Below are 14,791 nucleotides of genomic sequence, written 5' to 3' on the forward strand. Positions count from 1 at the left end.
TGGACCGAAAACTGCTATAAGTAACAACCAAGAATACTGTTTAACTATTGACGGATGTTCCATAAAACCCTCGTCGTCAGCAAAGAATCTTGGCGTTCTATTCGATAGTAATCTGTCATTTGAGAGCCACGTCGCCAACACCTGTAAAATTGCGTTTTTCCATTTTAAGAATATATCTAAACTACGTCATATGCTGTCAATCTCAGATGCAGAGAAGTTAATTCATGCATTCATGACATCAAGACTAGATTACTGTAATGCACTGTTAGGTGGTTGCCCTGCAGGCTTATTACAAAAACTCCAATTGGTCCAAAACGCGGCAGCTCGAGTTCTTACACGTACAAAAAAGTATGAACATATTAGCCCGGTTCTGTCAACCTTGCACTGGTTACCTATAAAGCATCGCGTTAACTTTAAAATCTTGCTTATTACCTATAAAGCCTTACATGGTTTAGCTCCTCAGTACTTGAATGAACTCCTTTTGTATTACAGTCCTTCACGTGCATTACGCTCTCAGGCGTCCTGTCAGTTGGTAATACCTAGAATTTCAAAATCAAGTGCAGGTGGTAGATCCTTTTCCTATCTAGCGCCTAAACTTTGGAATAGTCTTCCCTGCACTGTCCGGGAGGCAGACACACTCTGTCAGTTTAAATCTAGACTAAAGACGCATCTTTTTAATCTTGCATACACTACTCTTCCATAATATAAATCCTCTGAGGGTTTAGGCTGCATTAGTTAGATCAACCGGAACCAAAAACACAACTGATGTACTTGTTGCATCAAAGAGTACAGAACAGTACTCTACTCTCAGCCAGTCTTGTCTCATTGTTCCAAGGTTACCACAGCGAGCAGGATGCAGTTCATGGCCTGACCTGATGGTAGAGCGGAGAATGGGAAGTGGGGACCTGACAAGAGCTGAGATGATAGAGCTGGATAAAGAAGGACGCGGTCTCTTGACATGTCTTCACCACAAAACTTCAAATGCTATTAGATTATTAATGATAATCTTAAACTATAATTTATTTTATTATTAAGTTTATTTATTTTATTTAGCCTTGTTGTGCAAGTTCTCTGGAGCTTGTGCAGAGGCAGCAGCTTTTGCCAGAGGGGAACTGGAATCCCCTGGTTGGGCCTGGGTTCTCCTGAGGTTTTTTTTCTCGATTAGAGTTTTGGGTTCCTCGCCACCGTTTGCATACTGTTTTTGCACTATCTGCCTGACCGGGGGGGCTGCTTTAGAATCTTAAAGTTTTACTTAATTAATATTGCATATAGGAATTTATTATCTGTTATATTTGACCTGTGCTTCTCTCTCCTTTATCCTAAATGTGTGCTCTCACTGAGCGTGTGTGTGTGTGCGTACTTGTCTGTGTACGTACGTGTGTGTGTGTGTGTGTGTGTGTGTGTGTGTGTGTGTCTGTGTGTGTTGGTGTTGGTGCGTGTGCGTGTTGTGTGTGTGGAGTGTTTTGTGTGTGGGTGTGTCTGTCTTCTGTGTTTTCAACCTTTTCTTGTTTTTGCAGGTACAACTTTGATTGTTTTGCTTGTAGTCAATGTGTCTCATGTACAGCTGCTTTGTAACAATGAAAATTGTAAAAGCGCTATATAAATAAAGTTGAGTTGAGAGAGTTGAGTAAATCCTTGGTGTTTCGAGTCTGACGTCATCACGCAAACGTGTTTTTAGGCTGTTTTAACAATTATGGGTAGTTTAGATGGTTAGAGTAAGGTTAGGGTTAGGGTAAAGGTTTCGTAAGACTTGAAACACGAAGGATTTAGCCAAAAAACTAACAAGCCACGGGCGGATCTGACTCGAAACACCAAGGATTTAGTTAGAGCCCTCTCCTCAATGGCTCTGGGAAGAACGAATTTACAAATGTCGCGACTAGCCAATCAGAATCAAGCATTCCAACGAGCCGTGTAATAATGGTCAATATTATGTTTACAAAAATACAAATAAACACGAATATAGAGTGAAAATCAAGTGTGCTTGCTGTGTGTGTTTGATGAAGACAGTAGTTTCTGCTAGGGGTGGGCGGATCGATCCTGAAGTATCGATACTTCCGATACTGAGGTTGTATCGAAAAGGATCGATCCTAACATAAAAATATCGATACTAATGTGTTTTTACTGCTGATTTTATTTATTTACTAATGTAGCTAATAATTGTATAATGAAGAAAAACTATTTCCCATACACCTAGTTTTGCAGACGTTGCTACTCCCTGCCCTGCTGTGTTTTGTAGTCTGCTATCACGTGACTCAGCAGCGCCAAGCGCAAGAACGCAGACGCAGCTGCAGCCGGCGAAAAGAAGAGGAGCATCGTGTGGAGTTTTATCACCTCGGTGAATAAAAACACTGCGAACTGCGATGTATGGCAGTGGGCCTTTGGGGTTAAAAAGCCAAAGATTGAAAGTACTTTATTATTTAAGCACTTTATTTCCTTTGTGTCGCAAACAATTGTGTGCACTTTGTTTATAAATTCACTTAAAAAGTGTAATGAAAGGGAAACATGTTAATTTGTTCTATGATTGTGTCTAAACATAACACTGAAGAAAAACGGAAAAGCAGTTTTAAAATCTTTGTTCAGTAATAATGTTGTGCACTTTGTTTTTTTAAAACCTATAGAAGTAGTACTGGGATAGCGATAAATTGTTTTGTAATATCATTTTTCTGTTCTGTTAATCTGTTATTGTTACTATTTTCCAGTAATAATTTGTTGCAAAGTTCGTGTTCGCAAATTCTATTACAGTAATAAATAAATATATGTATTTGGTTTAAATTATGTACCGGGTTTTAACATCTACATGGTTAATTAGCCTACAGGAACAGTAAGAGCACAAATCACAAAATATTTTAGCGGTCATGAAAATGTATTCAGATTTAGCATATTAATGATGCATTCATCTGATAAATCATGACATTTCATCTACAGTAATTAAATGTAAATTCAAGTGAATGCTTCTAAAAGTATTGGTATCGATATCGGCAATGCTGGCCCTGCATTTACTTGGCATCGGATCGATACCAAAATTTACAGTATCGCCCACCACTAGTTCCTGCTCTGTGTGGATTTGGTAGTGTTGTGTCTCGACGGACGGAAGCGGAAATGGTGACGTCCTGATTCTTACCTGGAAGTTGATCATTTTAACCAATGGTCAACAAGGAGCGTGAGAAATCTTTTTGAAACTGATCAATCAGAGCAGAGTGCTGATGTCAACGGGCCGGCCAATCAGAAGAGCTGCGACGGAGAAGAGCGGCACGAGACGGTGAGCTCGAGCACATATTCTTATGCTTTTATTAACACATCAGAAAACAAACCGATTATAAATCACATTTCTGTTTATTTAACTCTACAAATCACAGGCGCAGTTGAAACATCTACGTTAAATGAATCGCTGCGCTAAAGCTCGCGCCCGTGTGTGTTTCAGTCAGCGTGAGCGCGGCGACTTCACACGAGACCGTTTTAACTCATCTTAAACTTGATCAAATGTGTGTGTGTATTAAACGCCGAAAGTAGTCGTGGGAGCGTTGCTATGGTGTTCTGTGTGGGAGAGACCCTCGCTGAATGTTTCATCGATCATTTAGAAAAGTAACATCACGAACAAGATTGATGTGTGTAACGTTGGTTTTGTACAGATCAACTGCTGATGAAAACATCCATGAATGAAGTGTGTGTTTGTATGATCAGGGGACAGAGAGAATATGTTTAGCTGTACGAGTGTGTGTGGATCTGTGGAATGATCTGCCCGCTGCTTCATGATCAGCAGATTCTGTGGTCGTCTGAAAACACATCTCTTCTGTCAGCACCTGACCATCACAAACATCTCTATCTATCTATCTATCTATCTATCTATCTATCTATCTATCTATCTATCTATCTATCTATCTATCTATCTATCTATCTATCCCAAAAGCAACCTTAGCTCTGTAGACTGTGGTGGGCTACATGAGACCAGTCTTACTGCACTTATGCTTTTTTGTCGTCCTTGTGTTGTTCCAGTTGCTTCCATTGTTCAAAAGTTCATGTTTACCTCATAAAAGCGTCGTGTGTGTGAAGGGTAAACCCTACGGTATGGGGACAAAATGTCCCCACAAAGATGGCAATATCCAAAACCCTTGTCCTTGTGGGGACATTTTTTGGTCCCCATGAGGAAACAAGCTTATAAATCATACAGAATGAACTTTTGTGAAAATGTAAAAGAGCAGACAGTTGTGTGTGATTGTTAGGGAATATGATATACAGTTTGTACAATATAAAAACCATTGCGTCTATGGAATGTCCTCATAAAACATGGAAACCCAACATGTGTGGGTGTGTGTGTTCAGATGACGGGGGCGAATGAGTTCAAGTTGACCCAGGGTCCAGAGGACAGCATCTCTGCTGTGAAGTTCAGTCCCACATCACCTCAGTTTCTGCTGGTGTCATCATGGGACTGTACGGTTCGTCTGTATGACGTCAGCGCTAACAGCATGAGGATGAAATATCAACACCTCGCTCCTGTGCTGGACTGCGCCTTCTACGTGAGGATTCACGTCACACGATAAACCAGTCCATTCATTTCTTCCCACATCTGAATCTTTGTTTTCATCTTTTAGGATCCGGGTCGCGCGTGGAGCGGCGGTCTGGACAACCAGCTGAAGACTCATGATTTAAACACAGATCAAGGTGAAGTTGGCTTTGTCATATCACAGTATTCTCTGAATGACTGCTGAAAGGGATTGTGAATCTTTACTCTAGTCTCGTTTGTCCGCACTTTCTGTTGTTCACTGGTGCCGTTCAGTGCCTTTGTACAGTTTGTTAGATGGTCGTGGGTTTGAGTCTCCACGAATGCACATCAATGATACTTTATATGTTTATTCCATTCATGTAATATTTAATGCAGTGCTGCTAACCTCATGTGAAGCAAAGTGTCAGATCAGCTGCTTTATATCGGGCATGTGTCGTCTTGTTTTGTTTCAGCTGGAGGAGATTATTCATGTATTATTAAAATATTGTGTGAAAATAATGAGACGTGGTGTTCTGCTGTCTCGCTCAGACACGATCGTCGGGACTCACGACGCTCCGATTCGCTGTGTGGAATATTGTCCGGAGGTGAACGTCATGGTGACGGGCAGCTGGGATATGTCCGTGAGACTGTGGGACCCCAGAACCCCCTGTAACGCCGGAACGTTCACCCAGCCGGAGAAGGTAGATGTGTTTGGCTGACAGCCGTGTGTGTCTGGTTGTGAAGGAGGAGCGGCGCTTGACGGTGGTGAATGCGTTTCAGGTGTACACGCTGTCTGTGGCCGGGGATCGTCTCATCGTTGGAACGGCGGGACGGCGTGTGCTGGTGTGGGATTTGAGGAACATGGGATACGTGCAACAGAGACGAGAATCCAGCCTGAAATATCAGACGCGCAGTATACGAGCTTTTCCAAACAAACAGGTGAAACACAAACGTTATTCTCATGTCAAAAATAACACGAGTCAAAGTCCTATTGGTGTTCAGTTAACACCTCGTTGTCAATCAAATCAAGCTGTGTTTACATCGTAAACAGAAAACACATCAATCTTTAAGTCTAAAGTTGGTTCAATAATGGAAACGCCACACTGTTCTTTTAAATCTCGCTGCGTTTTTGTAACAATGATAGTTTCTCTTTTTCTTGTAGATGACAGTTGTATATTTTTGATCAGGAAAAGGTCAGTTCTGGTCCTTGATTCGGATGGGTTGAGCTGCCTTTTAAGCCGTAATATAAAAGACACTGATTTATAACTGCGTGCTGCATATCATAGGCTAAATATCACAGCGGCGCTTCACGTCGTGCCTTAGCTGTTATAAAATGCTCTGTAACCCACTGCTCCTGGGGGCTTATCGCTAATCTGAAATATCACCAATCGATTTTCCCCCAATCACGCAGCTGTAGTCCATCTGATGTTACATGAGAGGAGTTGTGTAGTTGTTGTGACTTGTGTTGTGTTGTTTTGTCAGGGTTACGTGTTGAGCTCTATTGAGGGCAGAGTTGCGGTGGAGTATCTGGACCCGAGTCTGGAGGTGCAGAAGAAGAAATACGCTTTCAAATGTCACCGACTGAAGGAGAACGGCATCGAGCAGGTTTACCCTGTCAACGCCATCTCCTTCCACAGCATCCACAACACATTCGCCACAGGTACACACTTTAACATGATGACATTATTCTTTCTAGAAGGTTGCTATAAAGCTAAAGTTGGTCTAATAGTTGATTGAACTGGCGTTTTGTTGTTATTTGTGGCGTTTTATAACTTTTGAAAGTTGCGGTTGTGTATCAGTTAATGTTGTGTTGTCTGACCAATGACAGGCTGATGGAAGTGTTTGTGGCATAAGTAACAATAAATATGACTATAAACAAGTTTTGTCGTTGAGAAACCTGCTGAGACATGACTGTGTGTGTGTTCAGGGGGTTCTGATGGCTTCGTGAACATCTGGGATCCGTTCAATAAGAAGCGTTTGTGTCAGTTCCACCGGTACCCCACCAGCATCGCGTCTCTGGCGTTCAGTGTGGACGGTTCTCTGCTGGCCATCGCTTCATCATACATGCAGGAACAGGGGGATATTTCACACCCCGCCGATGCCGTTTACATCCGTCAGGTCACAGACGCAGAGACCAAACCCAAGTGAGTGTGTCTGACTCAACACAGCCTCATGAGATCTGATAATAACAACAGCAGTCAATCCAGCTCGTGCAATAGATGTTATTGAGCCAAACACTCAGCAGTATGTGTCTGTCTGCGGAATTAGATCACAGAGATGTTCAGTAGTCGATTGGGATCTGAACTGAAAACTGAACTGTATCATAGTAACATTAACATGAATATTTAAGAGGTTTCAGTGCATCGGGTGATTGACAGCTGAGTGGGTGGTCCTCGTCTGCATCTCAGGAAGTGTTGTGAGATCATGCCATGTTTGTGTTCTTGTGTTTACAGATCAACGTGAAGTCTGCTCTGATCAGGACGTCTGTTTCTACTTTCAATGTCTGTTTGTCTTCATTTTTATTCTTTTCTGTCAACAAAACCAGTTTAATAAACTTTTATATTGTCATCTTATTTTTTTTGTGTGTTATTGTGCTCATTCTCGTTCTTTTCACATCATTCTTAATTGCCTGTAGTTTCAGGTTATGATCCGGAGTAAAGTCTCCGGATCATAACTGTGTTGATCATAACTGTGCCGGATCATAACTCCGGATCTGTGTGTTGTGTACAAGCTGCAGTGTTTGCATTAAAAATGAATCGTGTGTGTGTGTGTGTGTGTGCGTGCGTGTTAATTGAATGACGAGTAATGGATGAACTGATAAAGGTTTTTAGTCACTGTTAGGAAAACTGATGCAGTGAATCTCAGTTCTGCTCCTGAAGGGTTTAACAATAGACATGGGTTTAATTCATAAGTATTCATATTTACCAAATAACACTGACAAAAAAGGGACACATTTTATTTTCAGCATTATGATTTTTTTTATTTTGCACACCAGCACTGAAGGGAAGCAAGTATAAATCGATTTGCATTTTCTTGACTGATCCATTCGCTGAATTGGTCAAATGTATTTATTTTATAAATAATTTAAACACAATTCATACATTTAAAGACAAAACATTTCATTTCTTGTAATCCTGCAGAGTCAAGACATCTTGTTATATGTGATTTTTCTGCAGTAAATAAAAAGTGTCAGAGTGAGTGAAACAGAAGTCTTCAAATTCAGCGTTTAACTCTAAAACAACCTTGGAGAAACATTTGGGCAAAATAATTTTTTTAATACCAACATTGATTTTCTTGAATGAGCAGCACAAGCTATTTTTCCTAAGTCTGCCCCTGAACAGCTAAAGAACAGACAACAGTTTGAAGCCTGGACAAAAATTGAGCAACCATAGAAAATGAATGGGAAATAAGACATATTATTTATAAATGAAACATCAATAAATCCAACACAATACAGATCATTCATACACACATAAATGAAGTGATGAGCCTATAAACACGCGCACACACACACACACACAAAGAGCTGAATTGTTTAAATTGAAGCAATTGTTCTACTGTCAAATAAATACAGCCACTCACACATACACAAAGAATTAATGAGCCAATAACAGCAATTTTGTTTTCATTTAATTCACTGTACAAAACAAACACACACTTCAATATCAGATTAACATTGTTGATGCTTTCAGACAAAACATTGTGACAGTGAAGTTTTCAATTCGAGCAGAATGACGGCAAAGAAGTTTACTGTAACACACACCCTGAGATCTTCTACCTGACATGTGATGTTTATTTCTCAAATAAATTACTTTTGTCTTTTCCTTACAGAAAGGTCAGATTTGGTATATTTTTTCCCACAGTTTTAACCAACACAGAGTTTTTTTTATTCAACAAATTCAACTTGTGAAAATGTTATTATTAAAGTTCAGCCTATCTCCAGACTAGAGGTGTTTATGGTTTGTATAACTGCTATTTTGATTCCATCTCCAGAAACAGAACTAGGACTTAAGGTTTTAATAGTTGTATGAATACTTTTATGAGTATATTTTGTTCAAGTGAAAATAACTAAAAAAGGTTATTTTTATTTCAAATGAATGAGTAATTTTAGAGCCAAATAAGGTGAAAAAAGACCAAATAAATGCATAATTTTAATGTTTTTACATTTATTTTAAAATACAATGTTATGACATTTCTTAATGTCATCGGGATCACAAAGTAACACACTTCACCTTCACACATCATGTATTGATGTTTTCTTGTATATGTGATCTTTCGTGAGTTTCTGTTATGACAGAATAAATGTGCTGGTGAATGTGTGTTTGTGTGCTGATAACTGAAGCATGAACCTAACTCTTCTATCATTTCATCATGGTAGTGCACTGTAAAGAAATTCAAAAGAAAAAAAAACTTGATATTAAACTGACATAAAAATCTATTAACTTAATTTTATAAGCTATGCAAAATGCACCTAAGGTGTGTCCCAAATCGCGCACTTATGCACTATTCTACCCCATTTTGAAGTATTTTATAATGTGAGTAGTGCATTTACATTGAAATTTCTCAAAAGATAAGTGCACTTTAAGTTCCCGGATGATGCCGTTTTTTCAATCGAAAACATGAAGTGTGGAACTGTGGACACTTGACACACTTTACGGTCGCATAGTTTAAGTGCATATAGTGTATAGTATGTCATTTGGGACACAACTAAATTAATTTAACTTAAAAATATAAGTCAGCGTTTGAAGTTGCATTTTTTCCAATGCAGAAGTAAAGATGCTGTTGTGATCTGAATGAATCAATCAATCTGCTTGATCTGTAGAGATGAAGTCTCTCTCTCTCTCTCTCTGAGATATGAAACCAGACTTTGACTGAAAGCAGATGATCTTTTTTATAAATAATGTATATATATACAGTATATATATACAGTATATATATGCATGCTTCTATATATTGATCAAATCAGTATGAAGTAAAGCTCAATCCATCCCCATCAGTCAGATACTGAGTGTCATACAGCTGATGCTTTTCACTGGAAACTGACTGTCTGATTCTTCTCCACTGATCCTGAAAATCACCTGTGTGGCTGAAGGGATGGTTGCCGTGGCGACCAGATGTTTACCCAGCCATCCTTCAGCTCCACGCTTATACATCCGGACGGTCACCTACGGCAAGAACAGATGGACACTTGTAAAAGTTGACCAATAAAAGAAATACTATATCTGCAGAGTTTAGCTCAAGCCCTGATCAAACGCCCTGAGCAAGCACCTCAGCGTCTCTAGAGAACCACAGATAGGGGTTGTTTGGTCAGGCTTTGAGCGGATTTCAAGAGCCCGTGTGAATGAATCATCATCTCTGTGGAAGGGTCGTGACCCTGACTGACCTCTGACCACACCTGTGACCTTCACCTGCGTCAGACTGTTGTTTCTTGGCTGAAAGCTTCATACACGTCTAAAGAAACCTCCAGCTAGAAAAACCCTGAATGGCTACGAGCTTCTCGGGCTCAACGGAAAAAGATGTTCTAGGGTTTTCTCTGAAATCCTGTGGAGTTGATGTGAGAATCAGATCTGTGGGATTACGCTGTGAGTTCTCTGAACATTCTTCTCATTCACATGCAACGAGATTCATATTGACAGATCATGATAGACACGCGCGTCCGTCTCCTCGCTGGATTAAAACGTCTCATTCTCTTCTCTCAGCTTCAGTGGCGCCCCCCCAAAAAAGTCACTAGCACCCCATTGGCCCCCCAACCAGAATGAGATTTTTTAAATATATATATATATTTTTATATTAGAATAATAGTATTAATATTTATGAATTAAAATGTACATTATCGAAGCACTATGTAAAAAAATAGCTTATATAATGTGTTATGTAGAATACGATCTCAAACCCTCCTCTCTCTCGTTTAACCTGCGAAACCGCGACTAATATGCGCACGGCAGCCGCAGTACCACGCACGAGACGTCATGTTTGCTCCTGTTCAGTCAGCACGCATGAAAGGGGTAGAGGGTTGGAGACGAAACTCACAAACTAGTAGGTAAAACGCGGTTTATTGTATGATAAAACTTATTGTATCAAACTCTAATACGGGTTGGCTAACTGAGATTAAGCTAGTCGCTAAGGCATTGGGTTTGAATTTTTCTGCTGCTCATACTCGCATTTTGACAGAGGTGGGTAGAGTAGCCAAAATCTTTACTCAAGTAAAAGTACAAGTAACTAGAGAAATTGTTACTCAAGTAAAAGTCACTATTTTAAAAATTACTTGAGTAAAAGTAAAAAAAGTATGCAATGAAAAAACTACTCAAGTAGCTAGTTACTTAGTTACTATGTATCTGATTATATAGGCCTACTACATAAAATTAATATTAACGCCAATATTTTAATATGACATTTTAATCAATATTTTTAATTATCATAAGCAGATATCTTTGCAATATTCTAGAGAGACTAAAGAATAGACAAACACAGAAGAGACAAGCATTTCTGTATCTAGTTCTGATGTCAATGTAGTTTACACAACTTATTTAGAATAATAGACCATGTCAAACTAAAGCATGAACTAAACTCAGAGCATTTCCTAAGATGATCTAGAACATCTGCAGTGCTCTCTTAAATGAAATACACATTTCTGAACAAAGCTCGTGTTTTCTCGTGTTGTGTCACGTGTGTGTTGTGAAACGCTCTTACTTGTAAACAAACAGTAAACAGTGAACCACACGCCCATCAACACGTTTTCTTCCTTCTGTTCTTCAAATGTATATTTCTGCAAGCCCACGTCTCTGTGTCTGACAGGTAACGCGCATGTTGCTGTGTCTGACGAACAGGTCGCGGGTGCGCGCATATGGCAGGCATTTATCATTGCTGGCAAACAATATGACACATTTGCAGTTTTGATAGTATAGAAATAGATTAATATCCACTTCATCCAACGCTCTTTGTGTTATGCGTGTTCTTAAGTTTCGCGCTACGAGGAGTGAGTAATCCTGCTTCAGATGATTCAGATCGTGCCGCTGCGAACTGAACAAATCATTTGAACTGATTCATTAGCCTATTCAAATGGTTTTGACGATTGTTCAATTAATGCTTTCAAAAGAATCGACTCAAAAGAATCGATCACTCGGGAATGCATGTAAAAAGAGACAACAACCTTGAAATAAACAATGCGTTTTAAAAAGCATATTTTAAAATGAAGGAACGTCACGCAATGTAATGTAACGAAGTAAAAGTACAGATTTTCTATTAGAAATTTACTCAAGTAAGAGTAAAAGTACACACTTTTAATTTTACTTAAAAAGTGCATATTTTCCAAAATGTTACTCAAGTAAATGTAACGAAGTAAATGTAGCGCGTTACTACCCACCTCTGCATTTTGATCGCTACAATATACAGTTGTTGGCATCTATTACTATCATATTTTTTTATAGTCAAATATATATAGAACAGTTAGTGAATTAGCATGTATCGATCAAACACTGAAAATATTAGTAAATTAAATTAGAAATTAAATCTAATCTTAAATAAGACTAGTAATAACTTTATATGATCCCAGTAGTATTAATGGCAATGCCAAAACTCTTAACCATTAGATTCAGGCGTAATACATTTTTTTAAATGTGCCACCCTAAGATTTGTACTGGCCCCTTTGTGCCACCCCATAAAAAAATCCTGGGGGCGCCACTGCTCAGCTTCTGTTTCATTTACATGATGTTTTCCATCCTCTCTGTTCTTTTATAAGAGAAGAAAGTGCTGGACAGAAGATCAGCATCACATGACCTTTTACATGAAAAACCACAGGGCACGCAGTGAGAAATGAAATCTGCCTGAGACAGATTCTAAAATCATCAGCTGTTACAGAGATGCTCAACATCTGCAAACACAGCTTATCATCACATCTAACTCATCTCATGTTTTCTGTGGAACAATGCATTCTGGGAAACCACACACACAGCAACATGACATTTGGTCATTTACTTGAAAGATTTGCAGAGGTGAGCGAATGAACTGCATTTCAGAGGGGTTCAGAGTTCCACCTCAAAATAAAGCTCATGAAACGCTAAACACATTTCTACGTTCAGTCCGAACCCAAACCGACTCGCGTCCCTTCAGTGAATGTCAGCACTGATCATAACAGCACAGCTGAAGTTCTTCAGAGTCACGTCTGATTTCAGCTGGCCATGACATTAGACAGCAGATGGCCGTTTAACGGTCAAATCAGGTTTGAAGAAAGTATTGATGCTGTGATTTATTAATGGAGATCATCAAAACAACAGACAATGAAGCAAAGTGTCCACAGACTAACCGGTTTATGTGTCATTTCACAGAGCAGATGGTCGAGCTGTTATCTACACAAACAACAGATAAGAGACAATTACATTTCAGACGAGAACAAACCTCGCTGATCGCATCAAGAAATAAAGAAGAATGACAGGAATCCTCTCGCGTGACACTGATCAACACAAACAAACAGATGAACACAAGCGCTTCAAACAGAACAAACACCTGACAGAATCCACAGACATGGATGATGTTGTCATTTCTACGGACAGAATGAAATGCTGACAGAAGTCCGTTCTTCACTTTGGTTGGTGGTTGAATCTATGCTGAGCTGAGAGACATGATCAGAGCAACACAAGCGTCCCGACAAAACATTTCAGCGTTTGCTGTGTGCACAGAACTATTCTCCTTCACACAATATATTCAAACTAAAGCCGACCCTCATTATACAAGAATCCACAGTGATTATCTTCCAATTCAGCCCAGGGTCATTAAAACACAAGACTTATGTAAATCTTCATCTTGATTTTAATATCGTGTGTTTGAAGGGCTGTTGAAACAGTGAGGGTCTCTGACGCTTAAACCAACTCGTATATCTGAAGAGACCATTACACAACTACACAACACTCACGGACTCACAGCGGAACACAACTCACTTCGGTCCTGTCAAACATTCAGCAGAAGTTCATCTGTAAGTGTTTCTGCAGGAGCCCAGGAGACTTCTATAGTTTACACAGTATCAGCAGGAAAATGTAGGTGAATGAACTCTCTTATTACCACAACTGAGATGCCCTGACCCTAACCAACAATCACTGTGTGTGTGTGTGTGTGTGTGTGTGTGTGTGTGTGTGTGTGTGTGTGTGCGCACATGTGTGTGTGCGCACATGTGTGTGTCTGCGTGAGTCACCTGTGTTGTGAGTCCGAGCAGGCTGTAGAGTGTGTGTGTGAGTAGGGTTGTGTCTCTGCTGAAGTGCAGTACTTCAGTCTCGTGTCGTTGTACAGCGAGGTGTGTACAGCTCTGATAATCTCCCTTCAGTTCCTGACCGCTGACCAGCTGCAGCAGATCCCACGTCCTCATGACACGCAGACACTCACGAGCCGCTCTCATCTGTCTGAATGACAAATGACCTGCACACACACACACACACACACACACACACACACACACACACATCTCAGATGACATTTACTTCTGTCTGATACAAAAGATGCATCTTCCCATATTTCCTACTTCAGGGTTAATAAGGAGCACCAGAAGAGATAATGTGAGGTGTGCGTCTGGGAGAAGTGTGTGATGATCCACCTGAGATCCAGGACGGTGTGAAGACATCCGGCAGCCAGGCGGTGAATGTTTCTCGGAGCGAGCAGAGGAACTCTGGGACATCAGCGTAACTCACGAGCTCCTTCTTCATCCTCAACTCTTCACTCAGCACACAGTCTGGAGACAAGAAGAGGATTCTGGGAAAAAACTGATCCGTCCGAACGTTCAGCCCGCAGCGCTTCATGTGACAATGGAGGTTACGAGCCTTCGCCTGCAGAGAGAGGAGAAGATTGTGAAGGAACACACACACACACACACACTTGTGAATAGAAGAAGCGATGATGCTGATCGTACGGTGATGATGTGAAGAGCGTCAGGCACCTGCTCCACTGAGATCTGCGCTTTTGATTTCACCTGAACGTGCCAGTGAATGTCATTCTGAGCCGAAACACAACCGCTCCACGTCTTCACATCCACACAGAACAGACCGTGACCTGCACAACACCACACACACATCATGCGTCAGTGTGTTTGTGTGTTGAATGGACGTTTGATGGATGTTTGGAGACTGGACCTGTGATCAACACCAGATTGATCTCGTCTCCGGCCGCCTCGCACTGGTTCGGTACACGCAGGTTATGAAACACCTTCAGGCCGCTCAGCTGTCTGTGTGAACACACCAGAAGAGAAGAGAAGAGAAGAGAAGAGAAGAGAAGAGAAGAGAAGAGAAGAGAAGAGAAGAGAAGAGAAGAGAAGAGAAGAGAAGAGAAGAG

General features: G+C 40.4%; 2 protein-coding genes across 2 annotated transcripts in view; one reads left to right on the top strand and one right to left on the bottom strand.

Annotated features, from left to right (window-relative positions):
* The first annotated feature begins 3,191 nt into the window (after positions 1 to 3,191).
* On the top strand, positions 3,192 to 6,628 carry bub3 (BUB3 mitotic checkpoint protein). Its single transcript, XM_057359036.1, has 7 exons — positions 3,192 to 3,259; positions 4,320 to 4,514; positions 4,590 to 4,659; positions 5,030 to 5,181; positions 5,261 to 5,419; positions 5,963 to 6,140; positions 6,408 to 6,628. Exons 2-7 carry the CDS (start codon positions 4,320 to 4,322, stop codon positions 6,626 to 6,628), a joined length of 975 nt encoding a protein of 324 aa, XP_057215019.1. The 5' UTR covers positions 3,192 to 3,259.
* Positions 6,629 to 6,939: 311 nt separating this feature from the next.
* Positions 6,940 to 14,791, bottom strand: part of si:zfos-911d5.4 (uncharacterized) — a 10,287-nt gene continuing 2,435 nt past the window's right edge. The window contains exons 3-7 of the mRNA XM_057359037.1: positions 14,593 to 14,684; positions 14,373 to 14,512; positions 14,061 to 14,289; positions 13,665 to 13,885; positions 6,940 to 9,645 (exon numbers count right to left, since the gene is read on the bottom strand). Coding sequence (XP_057215020.1) covers positions 9,478 to 9,645; positions 13,665 to 13,885; positions 14,061 to 14,289; positions 14,373 to 14,512; positions 14,593 to 14,684 — 850 coding nt within the window. The 3' untranslated portion in view covers positions 6,940 to 9,477. The remainder of the gene's footprint in view (positions 9,646 to 13,664; positions 13,886 to 14,060; positions 14,290 to 14,372; positions 14,513 to 14,592; positions 14,685 to 14,791) is intronic.

The sequence above is a fragment of the Triplophysa rosa genome, linkage group LG18 (genome assembly GCF_024868665.1).
Source record: "Triplophysa rosa linkage group LG18, Trosa_1v2, whole genome shotgun sequence".
Classification (NCBI taxonomy): Eukaryota; Metazoa; Chordata; class Actinopteri; order Cypriniformes; family Nemacheilidae; genus Triplophysa; species Triplophysa rosa.

Coding starts and splice junctions, on each gene's coding strand:
- bub3 (XM_057359036.1), top strand. CDS start 4,320: ATGACGGGGGCGAATGAGTTCAAGTTGACCCAGGGTCCAGAGGACAGC. Junction 4,660..5,029: donor TGATTTAAACACAGATCAAG/GTGAAGTTGGCT, acceptor TGTCTCGCTCAG/ACACGATCGTCGGGACTCAC. Junction 5,420..5,962: donor GAGCTTTTCCAAACAAACAG/GTGAAACACAAA, acceptor TTGTTTTGTCAG/GGTTACGTGTTGAGCTCTAT.